At 39.3% G+C, this 19255-nt stretch overlaps 1 protein-coding gene across 2 annotated transcripts in view; it reads right to left on the bottom strand.

The window, feature by feature from the left end:
• PTN (pleiotrophin) overlaps nucleotides 10831–19255 on the bottom strand; it is a 106284-nt gene continuing 97859 nt past the window's right edge. Inside the window, exon 5 of one of the 2 annotated variants that reach the window (XM_005679510.3) lies at nucleotides 10831–11586. In XM_005679510.3, coding sequence (XP_005679567.1) covers nucleotides 11534–11586 — 53 coding nt within the window. In that variant the 3' untranslated portion in view covers nucleotides 10831–11533. Of the gene's footprint in view, nucleotides 11590–19255 lie in introns of both variants that reach the window. The other variant, XM_005679509.3, reaches the window with a different exon arrangement.

Genomic DNA, 19255 nt, shown 5'->3' with positions numbered 1-19255 from the left:
AAATATAAAAATCATAATCCCCATGTATTGATTTATAGTGATGAAAACAACTCTCTTGGGGTGCAATACTCATTCTGACATGATGCTGATTTTCTTCCCACATGTGGACATAAATGGGGCTCAGATGTTTGTTCCGTGAGATCAGTTCTGTTGAGGCAGTGGTTATGGATGTGATAAAGTGTTTGGCTTAGGTTTCTCCCTCTTCTGAGTATGTTCATAATGGCACTCCCACATGGACTACTGCAATGCCTTTTTACCTATACTGCTCATCTTTTCTCACCTCTCCCCACCACCTCCAGACTCCTAGTTCTTATTGACACATCCTTTTTTGATAATTCTGTGACATCAATCTTGCACCACTCAGTTTCCTGATCAAACAGCCCTTGGTTTTAAGTTTTCCTTGCATGTGACCTAGTAATCATAGATTTTTTGATTAATCCATTTCTTTTTAAACTATATTTTCAAGTTCTGGGAGACTTCCTCTATGTAGATTCCCAACTACTGAAAATCAGCAAAAAAAAAAAAAATTTACATAATTTTAGAAATTGAAGTATGGTAAATTAAAAACCATTCTGAAAAGAGAAACATAATTAGGAATTACGAAGCAGAGTTGATGGTAGTTAGCTACTGAAGAAGCTGAGCTTAGGCAGATGTCAGAAAAAAACATCTTTATGACTCAGAAATAACATGATTTCCTTTTGAGAACCATATATTTATTACAAACACTAAACAAGAGATAGTATAAAGAATGAAAGACCCATATTATAAACAATTTTCCCATCCTAGTGTCAACTTATAATGAGAAAAATAATGACATATCAGGCTATAATAATCACTTTGACATGAAATTAATTTTCTCTCTTATGTAAAGATTAATATTTATTTTTTGAGAATAAAAGAATAGAATAAGGTTTCAGAAACTCATTCATTACATAAAAGTCTGATCTGGGCAGAGATGTAACATTCCTTTTCTGTCACAGTTAAAAACTGTTTGTTGAATTAAAAAATAAACCAGTGTGTGAGTTCAAGAATATTGAATGAAAAGGAAGCTCGGTAAGAACGGGAGGAGCTTGTGGTGACACTGGTACAAGGAAGGCTAGCATCTCCATAGGAGGAAATGATGGGAACAAGGAGGAAAAGAAAGGCGTGTTTGGAGCTTAGCAGCAAGGGGAGCCTGGGGCTTCCCTGGTGTCTCAGACAGTAAAGAAAGTGGAAGTGTTAGTAGCTCCGTCCTGCCCAACTCTTTGCAATCCCATGGACTATAGCTCACCAGGCTCCCCGTTCATGGAATTCTCCAGGCAAGAATACTGGAGTGGGTTGGCACTCCCTTCTCCAGGGGATATTCCCGACCCAGGGATCGAATGCAGGTCTCTCACACTGCAGGCCAATTCTGGAGAGAGGAGCCTGGTGGACTACAGTCTACAGGGTCACAAAGAGTTGGACACAACTGAGTGACTAACACTTTCACATTCAGGAAGTGTTAGGGAGGAAAGGCAGTTCCCAGTCCGATAAAATACTGAAAGAGGCCACTAAAGATTGCAGTGCAACACTACTGTCTTGCTTGTGACTGACTTCGATTGGCATATGGTTCTGAACCAACCAGTGCCTGAAGTAAACGTGGGAATCCAGGACTTAAATAGGAAAACAAATCATGTTTATTTTCACTCATCTCTAACTGAACTAAAATTTAACATTCTCTTTCCTTGCAAATGTAGGCAACAAACCAAAAGAGTATAAGCAGGATTTTTGACTTTGTCAAGAAGAAAATCACGGTCTCATCGTATTACAGTTGTCACAGATAGCTAAAAATATCGTGTATATTACCACTATCTTCAATAGTTATTAGACTTAACTGGATCTAATTTAGGGAGTTAATAGTGAAGCAAAAATATTTCTGCATCAAAAATTTTTCTAAGTATAGAAATTGCATTTCAATATAATTGGAATTATTTATATTCCAATATAGCTTATAGTAAGCATTTACAGTATTCTTTGAAGGGATCCACAGCCTTCTCCAGACTGCTAAAGGAACTCATGGAACAAAAAAAAATTAAGAATCCCTGCATTAGAATTAGTATTTTGGTTTTAGCATTCCTTACCCTATCAAATTAGTTCTCCAACAGTTTCCAGGTAAACAACTCCATCTATTAGCTCTCTCCAGAATTTTTATGAAATTGATATCTAGAAGAGTCCCTATTAGTGTGTATGTGGATAAGAAAGATGAACTTTTACATCGCCCTTTTGTATTTTCTTCACTCTCTCTTTTGTCCCTTTTTCTTCCCTTTAAATGAATTCCCTATCTTAGCACAGGCTTCTCAGGTGGCACAATGGTAAAGAATCCACCTGCCAAGCAGGAGATACAGGTTTGATCCCTGGTCGCGAAGATACCCTGGAGAAAGAAATGGCAACCCATTTCCCAGTATTCTGGCCTGGGAAATCCTATGGATGGAGAAGCCTGGCCAGCTACAGTCCACAGGGTCACAAAAGAGCTGAACACAACTTTGCGACTGAGCAGTCATGCACACTTTGGCATTTATCTGGATATGACGGGGATAACTTCAAGCAGGCAGGGAGATTCAGGAGGGCTTAAATATAAAAGCAGAGTTCTCCACACATGGATAGGAGCTGCTGAAAGAAAGGAAAGGAAAAGTTGATGATGGTGGAGGAGACAGAGTTGCCAGCGGGAGGGGGAAAGTCCAGCCCAGCAGATAAAAGCCAGCACTCAGCCTCTGGAAAGTACAGACATAGGCCACAGGTAGACCAGAGGCTAGTATCAGAGAAGTCTGGAAAAAAGTGAAATATTTACTGAAATATAGCCCAGGCAACATGGCAGCAAGTAGGCTAAGCTCAATCAAAATAGGGATAATTTCCTAGCCTGGAAATTTGATTTGCATCAGATGAGTTGGTCTAGATGTGGAAGAGATTCAGAGCAGGACTATACAGAGGACAGTGGTGGTGTGACTGGGGCAAGGGTTTGAGAGAAGAAAACAGAGCCCAGATTTATAAGGTAAGGACACCCGGCTAACTTCAAAGAGGTTAATTAAGGACATAGTAGAAAAGGGTAATAAAATGGAGGTTTCTTACACTTGGATGCAAATTGAGCATGATAGTAATGATGAATTTCTTCGTATTGAATCAGATCATCTTAAATAACGACAGAGAGAATGGTTCACAAAGTCCGTATTGGGACTAAGTCTGTCAGTCAAGGTGAAACTGATTATTCGAATGGAAATAGAGGGCTTTGAAGGCAGAGAAGCAGGACGTTTATGACAACTGGTCAGCTCTCCAAATCGGCTTTACTCTCTGAGGCATCTATTCTATGTGGCATTAGGCTCCCAGAGCATGAAGCAGAATGTGTTACTAAGTCAGATCTCCTTGGATCACAACAAAAATAATCAGGCAACAGTGATAGACAAAGAGAAAAAGAAACAGGAGAAAATGAGTGGGTCGCCAGAGGCAAAAACGGATGACAGATCCAGATGGCCTTCATTATTTCTCAGTTGGAAAAGTCCAACAACTTCCTAAATTGTCTTCACATTTTCAGTGCTTCACTTCTCGAATTCATCTTATAAACCACTTCCAGGCGACAGACTAAAATTCTTCAAGTGTAAACACTGTTTCTCACTGCAATCTTCTACTAAAAAATACCAACAACTCTTTGTCACCTAACAAGCTCCTTTTCTTTTCATTCAAATTTCTGCACAATATGGTTCCAACGGATGTCAATGCTTATTTCCTAGTATGCTTTATTTTTAACTTAAAAGTCATTAAAATAACTGGAATACTTATTCTCTGAATGCTTCTTTTTTAATGTTTTGTTTTTACTTCTGACAAGTGTGTCCTTCTCTGAAGACTTTCTCTGCTTCGTCTCGTGTGATTTTGGTGGGCTGCCAATCAGAAGACTATGGACTTCCGACAAGAGAAGTGCCACATGGCCCTAGTGAGACCACCCCTCGTTTACCCCCCGGAGGCACATCCCAAGAGTGCAGGGGCGGAGAGGGATCAAAAGTGGCTGGAACGGAGGCATGAGAGGAATTCTTAGGTGTCTGTGTCTTTATCTCAAAGTTCCTGTGATCCTCTATCCTTCCTTAGGCTCTTCCACTCAGTTCTTTGAGGTACTCAATATCCTTTCAAGGAATTCCTTTGTGTGTGTGCACACACACACACTTAAGTTCAAGAACAGCAGTTTCTGTTGCTTGTAACCAAAGAACAGTGAAGGTTGCAGAAAAGAGCACAGAAGCACAGGGGAGGCTGTTAGGCATAGAATAGGGCACAGGCCTTCCCCCCCCCCACCCCACCCCCCCGAGATGGCTGGTGTATGTGGAACCAATTCTCAAGCTAAAATATCATAAAAAGCAATGGCACTGACATTAAAATTCTGATATGGGAAATTTAAAGTCCATATAAAGGAGAGCTGGGAAATAAGGTCATGGATGGGGCTGCCTGGAACACTGTGGGTGAAACTTCTAGGAACTGTTGGCTTTTGTGATTGTGTATCTGGTTTCTGGATAAATGAAACTGAGAGAACTGTGACCTCAAATGTTACCATTTTCACTGGGAGGCACACACTAAAATCCAGAGTCTTCCTGTCCCCACGCCCGATGCATCTCTTTTTACTCGTTGTCACGGGGCTGAGACTGACGCAAACTAAACTCAGAGATGGACCGTGCAGCCTGTTACATCAAGGCAACTGAGAATATTGGCACGTATCTTGCACAGATCTCGAGGGAAATAATGGGATATGAGCTGTGCAGCAGATATATTAGTAAACATTTAAGCCGGAAGAAACCTGAGCCACCGGCGCTCTCGCCAACATTCCTGGTCTGCCCTCCCCCTCCTTGACTGAGGAAGCAGAGTACCCCACAGGAGAAATAAAATGGATCCTGTGGCACCAAAGCGCCTTGGTGCTGACCTCATCTCCCCTGCCCCTCCTGATCTCTTGCCCCTCTCCCATTTGCTTACTTCACCCCCAGGCTCCCTGTTCTGGCTCAGGTGCTGGGAGCTCCCATGGCAGGGCTCTGCACTCTCCGCCCTTGCTGCCATCTCTTCTATCACGCTTTCCTACCAGCGAGGATGGCACATGGACCCAGTTGCTGCAGCGCTGAGCCCAGTTGCTCCACAGCTTGTGGGAACCCAGTGCCCCGACCAGGGATCAAACCTGCATCCCCCACAATGCAGGGCGGATTCCTAATGACTGGACTACCAGGGAAGTTCCCACACCTGCCTGACTTGTTCCCTCACCTCCTTCCAACTTTGGGGGGCTTGAATGTCACCTTCTCCTGGAGATTTCCTCTGGACATTATATTCGAAATTGCAACACTTGCCCAATATTATGTTGCCCTTTGGTGTTTTATTTTTCTCTGTTGTACTTAACCACCATCTGCTATATATTTTACTTTTTTGTGTCCTTTGTTCCCAGACATAGCCCCCAATGAACCCTGCCTCCTGGGATTCACTCCCTTGGGTAGTCCCCCTCCTGGAGAATCTGGGCAGCTCTACAACTCATTTGAACCTTGGGAATCTGTCAGAAAGGATGCTGAGCCAGTTCCAGGCTTAAGCCTTCAGAGGGCATGCTGACTTCTGACTTTGCGCTTGGGAGGGCTCTGTGCTACCCCGTGAAAAGGCTGGTTACTATGCTGGGTAGACTTCTGTAGAGACAGATAACACCCCACGGAAAGAGCGAGCCCATGGACTACATGGAGAAACTGAGAGGCCCAGCCCTCCAGTGTTCCACTTGAATCCAGTTCTCCAGCTATTTCCACTAAGAGGTCAGGCACATGAGGAAGCTGCACTGGACATTGGACATCCCAGCCCTTCAAACTAACATCACATGGAACAAAAGCACTTGAATCCAGATGAGTCCAGTCAGCCCACCAGGAGAGGCAGGAGATGATAAAATCATTGTTGTTTTAAGCCACTACGGTGGTTTTCTATGCAGTGGTATGTAACCAAAATATTTTTCATTGTGTTCATTGTCTGTGTTTCCAACAAGAATGTAAATTCCATGAAAACAGGAGTTTGGCGGGGGGCTCATTTTGTTCTGTGTTGCACCTCTGGCACCAGTTACTGTGCTGAGCACTTAAACGATTCGTATGCAGGAAAGCATAAATTAATTAATTTAAACTAAACAGAGACTATGGGATGAAATGTATAATCAGAATTTGGAAGGGGAAATATATTCAATAAGATTTTTAGGAATTAATCTCTATTAATCAACGTAATTATCATAGAATAAAATTTGTTCAAATGGGGTTTAGAAATGCACTTCCTAGGAATGTGGAATCCCATTTTCCATATGATCAAGCTTCTTGATAAGGATGACTTCACCAGAGTCTGGGTTCAATTTCCAGTATTGGTTAAGTTGCCAAATTTAACTCATAAACCAAATGGTGCCAATAGAAATCTACCTTAAATGGCCAGATATTTTTTAGCTTAATACAGAGGGGAGGAATTCAGAGATTTCAGGAATTCTTAATTGGAACAGTTATACACAACTTGCCCATTTTCTCCTTGACCACATCCCAGAATAGACCCCTAATAACTCTCTCTTCCTCCTTGCTGCAAGATAGCAGATTGGCATATCTCTAATGAAACTGATGAGAAGTTGAATTATTAGGTATTACCACCTTAAAGCATACAACTCTGACTTAGAAGTCTAAAATTTATATCATTTATTGTAAGCATCTCAATCTGTTGGTCATTTATAGCAACTGAGATATTCATGTAATTCTCCAAGAATATCATAAACTAAGATACTTGAAGATTTCTTTCTCCTATATTTTATGGATATGGCAACCAAAAGACAGGAGAAAAATGACTCATTGCGATTAATGTATTTTATGTAATATTTTGTATCTCCACTAAAAGCAAGTTGCATATATGGATTCAGTCACTACATGTGTATACTCTGTAAGGTATTCCTCCATTCCCAGTTTAACTACACGATGTCAGGATTTTCCATGTTGTCATTCTCTAACATAGATTGTATAGCTTCCATGCACATTTCCAAAGAAAAAAGAAAATACATTGCAATAACCTAGATATATAACCCCCTTAGGCTTCCCCAGTGGCTCAGTAGTAAAGACTCCGCCTGCAGTACAGGAGACGTGGGTTTGATCCCTGGGTCAGGAAGATTTCCTGGAGGAGGAAATGGCTGTAGTATTTCCACTGTAGTATTCTTGCCTGAAAAATCCCATGGACAGAGGAGCCTGATGGGCCATAGTCCATGGGGTCACAAAGAGTCAGACATGACTGACTGACTGTGAGCATATAACCTCCTTAGCCAATCCCACTAACAACTTTATATTGTAGCCATAATGGAGATATATATATATATATATATATATATATATATGGAGATACACACATAATAAATATATCAATGTTCTGCTGGTCAAGGTTTTGTCCTTTAAAAATTATATTACAGAAATTAGATATTGAGAGCTAATTGTTCTTTATTTTTCTTTTTAAATTAAAAAAAAATGGAACACATGTCAGTTTGCATTCCTTTGTGTTGAAATATTCTTGAATGACAGGATTTTATTTGTGACCCTAATAGGACTGAACATTTACTTTACTTCTGCCTTGTTTGGAAAATTGAAAGACTGGGAAGAAGAGAAACATTGGTTGGGGGGGATGGATTGCTAAGATCATGACATGTTTTTCTCTGCTTAAATGTTCCCTATATTTTATTTCTAGGAGAATTAAAGTCCACATAAGTATGAGGTAGGTATTACTTACTAAATGCTCTGAATAGCATTATGCTCCTTACCCTTTATGGAAATGTATTCCAAGATTCTATGTCTTCTTTGAAAGTACTGGAAGATTGAAAATGCATCTATTTGACAGAGCTGGAGACATTACTGTCTGCTTAAATAAGTTGTCTGCTGCTTAAATTTCCAGATGCAAGAAAAAAGTGTCCTCTGGCAGCCCAGACTAAGTACGAGAATGCAGAAAAACATGATAAGATAGGGAAAAACATGGAGAGAATTTTTTTTAACTCAGAAATAAGCTTGTAGACAGTGAGGAGCCTGTTTTACTCCAAAGAAGAATCTAAAATTTGAATTTACATAAGAAGTGTTGGAACATGATTCTCTACACTCTCGCCTTCTGATTGATTTCACTTTTAAAAGCTTAAGGCTTAAAACTAATTAAATTAAAAGCAAGCCAGAAAAAAAAGAGAGAGAGAGATCAAATGCTTCGATATTGCACATCTAAGGATGCTGATCTGTCGCATTATTTTCTGGAGAAGGTTAATGGAAATAAAGCCCTTTGTTTCACTCCATTAGAGAATCCCACAACTGAAGGTTGATAAAATTTGAATTTTTATGTTTGGAAATTATTTTAAAATAATTCAATTAGTGAAAGATAGTATTTTATATTGCCTCATTTGGTGCTTCCTAAAGCATATTTACCTTTGTTTTTCATTTGAACCAAATAAGTTATGAAACAATTTCAGACTTTCAGATATATGGAACCAAGAGTTACATATTATGGGAAAATATGTGTATCTCTTATTCCTAAAGAAATCTGTCTTCTCAGTGGGTAAAGGACTGTAATATTTCTTTTCTTAAATAAGGCTTCTTACGGTCAAGGACCCATAAATGAAATTATATAGTTCTTTTTTTTTAACACCTCCACAATTTAGTAGAACTTGATAACTATTTAGAGCATTAAATTCTGTTTGGAGTTCTATTCTTACAGAGTTAACAAGACATTATGATGTCATTCTAGGAATATAGTGTGATAGGATTCATACAATCAGGATAAATAAGAAAGCCTGTCAAAATCCAAGTGTGAAGGATATGGTCACCATATTGAATAAGGACATGTTTGGTAACTGGAAGATTGTTTTTGATAATTGGAAGAAAACTTGTCTTCAGTCTAAGATCCTTTGAGGAAACATAGCTGATTTCTTTCTGTTTCTCTTTCCTTCCTCCAGGCTTAAAGAACACTAGGATAAATAAGTTCATAAAGCTCAGAATGATTGGAAGAGAGAACTCGCTGGCGCACTCTACGAAATACTGAAAATGGTCTTTCTTTTCTATTTGTCAAGTCAGTGATTTTCAGAGCCTGTCCTTTTGTATTTATGTTCTCAATGCTTCAGTGAGATTTAGCAAGGTACTTAAAGCTGGGACTGGGATCTTGAGAATTTAAGTATTTCATACTCTATGCAGTGGAGATTCGCATCCGCACCCTTGTCTTCACAGAAAATCAGGGAGTTAGTGTATGATGTGTTGAGAATCACCCTTCACACAGCAGAGCGCCCTTGGCTTCCTGCCATGTCCTAAGGGTAAAAAAAGAGGGACTGCCGCGATTGTTTACAGGACTGCTTTTCCTGTGGGGGATTGTGTTCTAGTTCACCTCAGCTCGTTACTGATTCATGGGCTGCTATTTTGGCTAAATGAGGATGGAGGAGCAATATTAGGTGAGAGGCTGACAAAACATTCTTCAGGCTTTTCCACCACCCCTCTCCTTGCAGAGTCTTTGCTGTCAACAAAACCCAGTCAGGATAATGCCTCCCTTTCATCTCCTCCATCCATCCCCGTGAGTACTGTTCGCCTGTTAAGCTTCACCTGTAAAGGAACTGCATTCACTATTCATTTCTGCATTTGCACTTTACAAGGTGCTTTGCTCTTATTAAGTACCAGTCTATAAATTGTTCCACATATGTGCCTAGAGGTTTGTTCCTTTTTCTACTGCCCACTGGCAGTTGGCTTTGATTTAGTGGGGAGACATGGATCCCGCCAACATTCCTAGCTCAAGCGGAGTCTTTGACCTGATGACAAAAATATGTCAACTTTGAAGGCACTTTGGCTGCATCATCAGACCAGTTTGTAATTAGTTTATTGAAAGGTATTGAAATCATCATTTCTGAGAGTGGACTTAGAGTTGTCTTGATAGGTAAGTGTTATTTATAAAAAAAAATAAAATAAAATAAATAAAATAAAATAAAAAAATAAAACGAACTATTTTAGGTGATTCAAAAAAAAATCAAAAAAAAAAAAAAGTAAAGGTGGATTTTTCAAGAGAAATAATTTGAGGTTAATCCCAGCTGACTTCTGAGGTGTTATTTGTCTGAATAATAGAAGCATAGTTGTATTTACTTAAAAACTGTGTTTAGAGCCCAGAAGATAAGGGAGTTGTTTGCATATATGGTCTGTGGTACTCATATAGTAGATGATAGAGTAGGAATCATTGGTTTATAGAAACCAATAACAAGCAACCATTATGCCTGGTGTTAATATGCAAACCCAGCCTTGAATATTCACTGGAAGGAGGGTTGCTGAAGCTGAAGCTCCAATACTTTGGCCACCTGATGTGAAGAAACCACTCATTGGAAAAGACCCTGATGCTGGGAAAGATGCTGGGAAAGAAGGAGACGGGGATGGTAGAGGATGAGATGGTTAGACAGCATCACTGACTTGACAGACATGAATTTGAGCAAACTCTGGGAGATAGTAGAGGACAGAGGAGCCTGGTGTGCTACTGTCCATGGGGTCACAAAGAGTCAGACATGACTTAGCGACTGAACAACGACAAAGTCCAAACTTACTCAATAGAAGAAGAGCATTTTTTTGTTCCACCAACCCTAGACTAGTCTGGAACTTTAATTTGGTAGCACCAGTCCAACCTATTACATACTGATAGAAAGTTTAAAATATAGTTAGAGACCTACATCTACAGCTGTGTCAACCCTTTATAACATTTGTGCCCAAGAGATTTAATTAGTTTGTACGATCATTTCTCACTGCTAACAGATGAGCTGGGGGAACATAGGTGACAAAGAGAGAAGGCTTACAATATCAAATTATTGCACACAAAAGCATCTTTTTTTCAGCATCACCTTGATTTATTTTCCTCGTCTTTTTTTTTCCTCCAATGGAAAAATAATTTCATCAAAAAACAAATATTTCTGCCAAAGTGAAATAATAATTTCATGTTATAATGCTTTCTTTTTTTAAAAAAAAAGTCAACATTGAACTAGGACATGCTCTAACCACCCTCTCCTCATTTTGCTGACTACAATTTTTTAAAAAGCCACTGGCAGAAAAAAAGATATTTTCCTCAAATAGGATGACCATATTTTATTGCTCCTTTGTTTAGTAGATATTTTTCTCAATTGGGAAAAAAAGTCTAGGTGAAAAAAATTACCTAACAAGAGAAGTAGTTTACATAGTCATAACATTTAAATTGCTGCCAAAAGAAAAAAGTGTAAAAAAAAAAATTTAATGTAAAATATCACATAACTTCAAAACCCTTACCTCAGTTTTCTATCACTTAACATGTACTATAAGCCAACTTTCTAAATAGGATTACAGTCCTCTATTATAAGTCCCTAGTGGTACTATGGTATATTGATACATTTAAAAAAAATGCTACTACAAAATTTTTCTTTTCATTTGTTTCTGCCTATTGTGTACTTAAGCTATAGATAATTTTTGAATAAAAAGCCTACGGTAGATATAAATGCAATAGTTAACTGATCCTGTTTGCTGATGTCCTTTTCACGGTCCACGGAAGGTGGCGGCTTTTAGTCCAGCATCTTCTCCTGTTTCTTGCCTTCCTTTTTCTTCTTCTTAGATTCTGCTGTGATTAAAATAAAAGAAAGAGGAAAACGTATCACATTAGTAAGCTATGAGAGAGGGAGCCACTTTTCTTATAAATGGCCAGGAATGAAATGATTAAATGCATAGACAAAGTACGTGTGTGTGTGTGTGTGTGTGTGTGTGTGTGTATGCATATGCACGTGCTTTTGAGAGAGAGTGCCTATGAGAATAGGCAGGAGTAATACAGCTTCCTGTGTGAACACCTAAAAATGCCTGGTTTCATACTGATTGCCCCCATTTAATAAACAACATACTGTCTGAGGGTCTCACTTAGAAAACTGAAATACAGCCAGCCTTTTTGAAAGAATAGACAGGTCACTGCTCAATGGAGAGCTACCGACGGTCTCCCAGACCCTCACTTCCCACATTTCCTTTCCATGCGACAGGTGATAAGCTTTTTTTTTCCTGTCATCATTTTCAAAGTGCTTCTGCTCCTGAGTTATCCTCTCCTGATGTGTCTTCTGTTTATACATTTGGCCATCTAGTCATATATGAAGGACCACCTCTGAATCTACCAAACATGGAGCTTTGACTCTACAAAGACTCCTAGCCTTGGTGAAGCAAGTAAGATGTACCAACCTGGGCCAAACCAGGTAAGTAAAACTATTAGGATTTAAACCAAAAGACTTCATCCTTTTCCATTCAGTCATCTGTCATTTCCCTTTTCCTAAGCCTAGGAGAAAACAGTATGGAATGGATATGTCAACTTTGGCTCCAAAGATGAGAACGGTCAGCATCACCAGGCTAGCGAGTGAAAGGATATTGCTAAGTGTTTTTCAGATATTAAATACTTTCCCCATTCAGTCCCCATAGTGGCAGAAATGTATGGGTTAGGGGCTGGAGCCAGACTGCTGGAGTTTAAATTCTGACTCTATCACTAAGTTAATGTGAGACTCTGAGAAATTTGTATATCTGTGAATCAGATTCTTCACTTGTGAATGGGCATATGAATAGTACCACTTCATCAGGTTCATATCCAAATTTGATGAGTTGTATCAGATCCACTGAGAACAAAACATGGGACAATAACGTGGTAATAAAGGTTAACAGTTATTATTAGTGTGATAATAGACTAAGAACAAGGGGGTGATTTCTCTACACGATTAATATTCTTTGTCATCACCAAGACATTTGCACTGAGTAGGTCATTGAATGTGCTGAGCAACAGAGGAATATCAGGGCAAAAACCGTGGCCAGTAGGGACTTGTTCATGGGATCACAGGATACGTGCCCAAGAAGGTCAAAAGTTTATGATGAGAGGGGACACCTCAACCACAAATGGTGTACAAAACTCAGCTTATGCTTAAGCAGAGCTTGAACTTTTCCCATTGTTATCCTTACCATCTCTTCAGATTAGTTCTGAAGTCCATTATCTATTAGGCCTAGAAGTATTTCTGTACAAAGTAATTGTCCTAAACTTCCTTTATTCAAGCTTCAAGGGTGCAACATAGGCAATTAGGTCAGGAGTTGAGAAAATGTTGCTGAACTGCTGCTCAAGAGTATTCATGTTGTTCACAAATATCCTCAGAATTTTCCCCTCTCCATACTGAAGTAACACTCTTTCACTCTCTCTGTTTCTATTTGTCATTAGAAATGTCTCCTTTTTGACCTATTATAGGTGAGATGACCAGAACTTTCAAGTTTAAAGGTACCTCTAAGGTCAAATAAGGTTTTCTGATCAGTTTCTGAACAAATACTATCTGAACATTCAATAATCCCCAGTCTTTGGTTGGCATTTGAAGTAACAGCTGTATATTAAGATGGTATCCTCAGGGAATAATCTAGGATGACAGCTGAAATATAACTCTGATTTCCCTCGTCTCATTTTCTCCAAATCCCTTACTGGGGAAGCCTCAGTAATTTATAATCCTCTAGCCTCCAGGAGAGGATGTTTGGGGCAATAGTTCGCATGTTTTGGCTATCATGTCCCTATTTCAATATGTAAGTAAATGAATCCCACACTGATCAGGTGTTGGTAAAATTTTATTTCATAATGCTTAAAGTTACTCTGAATATTGGAAACTGTTTGATCTAAGTAATGTAGGCAACACTTTGGGAACTGGAATTTCTCCTCAGTTGTCCTTGGTAAAAGCAAGAGCATCTCTCTCTGTTACCTAAGCCTGACATTTACTTTATATTCATCAATGAACAACCATTATTGGTTGTTAATACCATTAAATAGGTATTTAACAACAATTAAAAACCAAGAAACGAACCAATTGCCCATATAATCTGCACAATATCAATATTTTTAATGCAACTGACAAATAAGTCACCATGGCATTCCTTTGACATACTACCCACCTTAAGTCCACTCTGGGTTCAGTCTAAATAGATAAAATGAGGAGTCTTCAGTAAAAGGCAGTGGAAAGAAGAATTCGTATTTGTCTATAGTCAATTTGGTGACTTCCCTGGTGGCTCAGATGGTAAAGCGTCTGCCTACAATGGAGCAGACCTGGGTTTGACCCCCGAGTCAGGAAGATCTCCTGGAGAAGGAAATGGCAACCCACGCCAGTATTCTCACTTGGAAAGTCCCATGGACAGAGGAGCCTCGTAGGCTGCAATCCATTGGGTCAAAAAGAGTCGGACACGACTGAGCGATTTCACTTTCACTTTCATAGTCAATTTGATTTCTCACACTGTGACCTTTATGTATATTTAGTGAGCTTTGTCACTACTTATCTCTATGGCCTCAGAAACTGATGAACATCCTCTCGAGCTTTACCCTGTCTGTGTTGTGCTGTGCTGTGGTTTTAGTCTTGTCCAACTCTTTGTGAACCTAGGGACTGTAGCCCACCAGGCTTCTCTGTCCATGGGATTCTCAGGCAAGAATACTGGAGTGGGTCACCATTCCCTCCTCCAGGACATCTTCCCAACCCAGGGATCCAACCCATGTCTCTTAAGTTTCCTGCATTGGCAGGCAGGTTCTCTACCACTAGGGCCACCTGGTAAGCCCCAAAGATCATGGGTGTGTGGCAGCTATTTTTATGGCTTCATGCCTATTTCTCTTGCTACCATCACAGATGCATGTGACGTCAAAGACAGTAAACCAGTATGGAGGAAAAGTACGTCTGTGGTAGATTTAGTCTGAGGCGAGAGAGAATTTCTCCTCTCAGGGTTATTTCATTCTTTTTGAAAAGTATTATTTTCCAGTTTTAAAAGTAATGCCTATTTATATAAAAATAAACATATGGTAAAAAAAATTACCCATGGTTTCACAATATAGAGATAGCACTTTCAGCAACCAGGTCTATTTATGTTTCCTTGCTACAAGTATATGTAATGTACTTTAAGAACATAATGACAGTTGATAGAATATATTATACTAAAAATTCTGTTATATTAGTTTCCATGCCATTGCATATACTTTGAAACATTACCAAGTAGCATTCTTTTATGACATCTCTGCCTATTTTTCTTCTTTTTTTGGCCAGTTGGCGTGTTCCCACATGTCCCCATTTTTTATTATTATAAAGAATGAGGCAATGTGTGTTCTGCAGACAAATCACTGTATGTTTAAACTTTGCCCTAGGGTACATTATTAGCAGAGGATATACTGGGTCAAAGAACGGAGTATTTTTAAAGCTCTAGGTATGTATTGGCGTATTTCTTTCTTGAAAGGAAGAACAAATTTAAATTTTTATCAACAACTTATATAAGGCTATCACAGGGATTCTCTAGTGCTCCAGTTATTATGAATCCATCTGCCAAAACAGGGAACACAGGTTCGATCCCTGGTTAGTGAAGATTCCGCATGCCATTGGGCAGCTAAACCCCTGCTCCACAACTACCGAACCTGCATGCCTAGAGCCCATGCTCTGCAACAAGCCACCGCAATGAGAAGCCATATATTGCAATGAAGAGTAGTCCCCACTCCCTGCAACTAGAAAAAGTCTGCTCAAAGCAATGAAGACCAGGCCCAGCAACAAATAAATACATAAATACAAATTTTAAAAAAGAATCGATCACAGCAAACTCCTTCTCAAAAGGCAAATCATCAAACAAGACGCATCATCTCCTTTCCACCCATCCACAGGTCCTTTTAAGAATAGGATTGCTGTGTGGTTGGTACAAGTAAACACCCACTCCCATTTCCATTATTAGGGACACCTAGAAGAAATAAGATTGTAAGTGGGAATTGAAAGAAAGACATCACAGATTTTCTTCTGAAGACTTTGAGAGGAGATGTCATTCTAAGAAGCAGAAGAGTTGAAAATTCTGGAATAAAGTAATCTCATTTCCTTAGCAAAATGTCTTGGTTGGATTTCTTTTTTTCAGATGACCTATGGCATATATAGAAAATGAAAGAAAATTAAGAGATGAAATGATTTGAGAGGGGCTTGGATTTTAACTGGGTCAACATCTCTTTGCTGCTATTTCAAATAAAATGGCTTTGGGTCATTACACTGATGGGAGGAACTGTTAATTAGAATAGGAAAATATGTTTACCTTCTAAAGAGGTAGAATTTCTATAAGAGGAAGCTATGAACTCTCAGAAATGGAAACCAAAGCTTTAGAGGTCAAGAGTCCCCGTGGACAGGGACAGCGGGCGGTGTGTCACAGAGAGTCCTAAATATAACCTGTGGAGATTCATTCAATAAATCATGAAAACTGAGTGAGGGAAAATAATCAAGTTACTGTCAAACAATAATATCACCATGTAAATAAGCCCCAAAGTCTGGATACAACCAACACCTTTGTAACGCTTCATGAACCTATTTGAAGGAATTCACCTGTGCTTAAGAATCAGCTGCCTAGTCACCTGGAAATCTCTAATTCCTTCCCAGCTGTGTTTCTGAACTGATAACAAGGCTTGCTGAATTGTAAATGTACAGCTCAGTGATCCACCAGGGATCTAGGTACTAGCTGGCTCAGCTTCTCGCCACGGCACCATTCATTGAATTCCCCAATATTTCAGGTTAAATGGGGTAATGTCTATCAAGTGGCACAATACAGGAAGAAATTTCTGTATAGTTAATAATCAAAAGTATCATCTCTTAGTTTTTTATTCTGATTATTCTCAGATATGGTTCAGTCCAACAGCTGTGTAATAAATTGTTTCCTCTTCAATTTCTTGTTTTGTAATGTCACATCATTTCTTCTTTTATGGACTCGATACATTTATAATACTTCTAGAATTATATAAGGAATATATGCGTGCATGCATGCTAACTAGCTTCAGTTGTGTCCAACTCTTTGAGAACCTAAGGTCTACTCTATTCATGAGATTTTCCAGGGAAGAATACTGGAGTGGATTGTCATGCCCTCCTCCAGGGGATCTTCCCAAACCAGGAACTGAACCTGCTTCTCTTGACTACTCCTGTACTGGCAGACAGGCAGATTCTTTACCAGTAGCACCACCTGGGCATATGGAATATATACATCCCACCATATATACCCACCTTCATAGAGCTGCTCCTCAGTGATGCACTCGAGCTAGTATCTGCCCTTTCCTTCACTGCCCACCTTCCCTTTGCTCATCAAGTCTATTTCATAACAACACCAACCACTCTCCTCTCTACTACCTGCCCTTCTACACAAGTTTACTTTTGACATCAAGTACAGTACATTAAAAATAGTATAATTCTGTGTGAAAATGCAGACTACACGTGTCTGGACCCTTTGAGCAACCTCTGTTTGCCCGCATTCACTTAGGGGTGACTCAACACTTAACTGCGTTGCCTCAAAATAGCAAGTTCAGCTATGAAAGCATGGTGAGTAATGTGGACTTAACAGAGGGTTTAGTGGAGATGAGGAAATTATTTCGTCAACTACCCAGAGCAAGTTTAGTAAATGTCCCTAAGCAGGCCAGCTATTTTCCAAAGCAACTCCCCTTGGATCAGTAAACGAAGCTCTTCTCCCTTCACCCAGAGACTCCTCTTTTCAGCCCCCTTTCCCTCTTATCCCTCTGTTTTTTCCTCTTTGAAGGAAAAAACTGAGACCACTACTGGCTTCTCCAACCCATCAAGAAAGGAATCCTCTCCAGGATGTGCTTTCTTTGTAGGGTAGAAGCGAGTGTGCTGGGGTCACTCCTAGATCTGACCTATGCACACGGGTATACCAGGAAGAGAGTCACCAAGTCAGACCCCTCTTTTAACTCAGCTCATTCATATTGTCCTTATGTATCAGTCACAGCTATTCTGGACTAGTCACAACTATGTCTGGAAATGTAAAAAAAAAAAAAAAAAAAAAAAAAAAAAAACCACTGGAAATGTTTGTGGACTTTTCCTCTGAGAGTCACGAGAGAGAAGAACAGTAAAGAAAGGAATCAAGAGATACTTCATCTGTATGTCCTTTAATCCAGGGTTTTCTCACTTGTATACAGTTACAGAAGGAAAACAAAAAGCTGTGTGTGTTGTGGGTATGTGTTTGTATTCATATTCAGCAGCTACATTGTTTTTTTCACCTTTGGCCCAAAAAAGTGTTTAAGTACTGAAGAAAATTCAAGAGAGGCAAATACAGCTAGAGCAAATAAAACTTGGCAAAGAATATGTAATTTTATGGAGGTAGCTTTGAGAATGTTGGGATATTTATGGCCATATATTTGTGGGCTCAATAGCACCCAATTCTGATACCTGTGTTAGAGACTTGGTGTGTGCCTGTGTGTGTGTGTGTGTGTGTGTGTGTGTGTGTGTGTGTGGTTTGGCAGTCACTAGATGCTGTTATTCTTGGTAATCCTGCTGGCCCTATCTCCATTCCCTAGCTACCTTGAAGCACTCTGTAAGTCAGAATAGAGGATATACTGAAATCCACGTGTCTCTGTCTCTCTAACACACAGACACACACACAGAAAGACACAGACAACCACAGATGGTGGAACGAATGTCTAGGCTTCTGTTCAGCAAAGCATCTGCTCCTTCCTCAGTCCACAGGCCCCTCTCAACACCTTACACTTCTTGACAGTGACCTCCCCACACAGAGTAACTGACGTCTTCTACATCAAAAGCAGAAAGCATACTTCTTTCCAATATGATATTTAAATGTTTAAAACCTTATTTCTGTAATAATGAGGGCATAGGTAGAAAATTTACCTTATAAAATATTATAAGTTATATGGTAGCCTAAGTCAGAAATGAAATGTATTTTTATAAACAATAAGTAGTTCCCACTAAGTACATCATTATTTTTCTGTTATCATATCTAATGTTTAATATTAAATGACTGGTGCTATTGGAAACTCAAATTATGATTTATGGAAAAGGGGAAAAGCTTGAACTCTAGAATATTTAAAAACTCAGTAAGTACAGCTCCATGAATCATTTTTAATTCACTCTTATATTTTTTTGGCTCCTATATGTACATGTATACATTATATATATATATACACACATTATAAATATATATACATATATGCATATATATATATATGTATGTATGTATGTATGTATTAGAATCAGTTGTGATGGGCTGAATTATGTCCCCCTCAAAAATCCCTACTGAATCCCTAACCCCTCAGAGTGTGAACATACTTGGAGACAAAGTTGTTACAGAGGTAAAGAGGTTAAAATGAGGTCATTAGAGTGGGCCCTACCCCAGTATGAGTGGTGTCCTTGTAGTAAGGAAATCTGGACACAGACAACCCCACGAAGAGGAGAGCAATCTATGAGCTGAGGAAAGCAGTCTGGAGCAGACTCTTCCCTCACAGT

This window comes from Capra hircus, chromosome 4 (assembly GCF_001704415.2).
Source record: "Capra hircus breed San Clemente chromosome 4, ASM170441v1, whole genome shotgun sequence".
In the NCBI taxonomy this organism is placed as follows: domain Eukaryota; kingdom Metazoa; phylum Chordata; class Mammalia; order Artiodactyla; family Bovidae; genus Capra; species Capra hircus.
The sequence above is the reverse complement of the archived record's forward strand: the minus strand, read 5'-3'. Positions and strand labels throughout refer to the sequence as shown.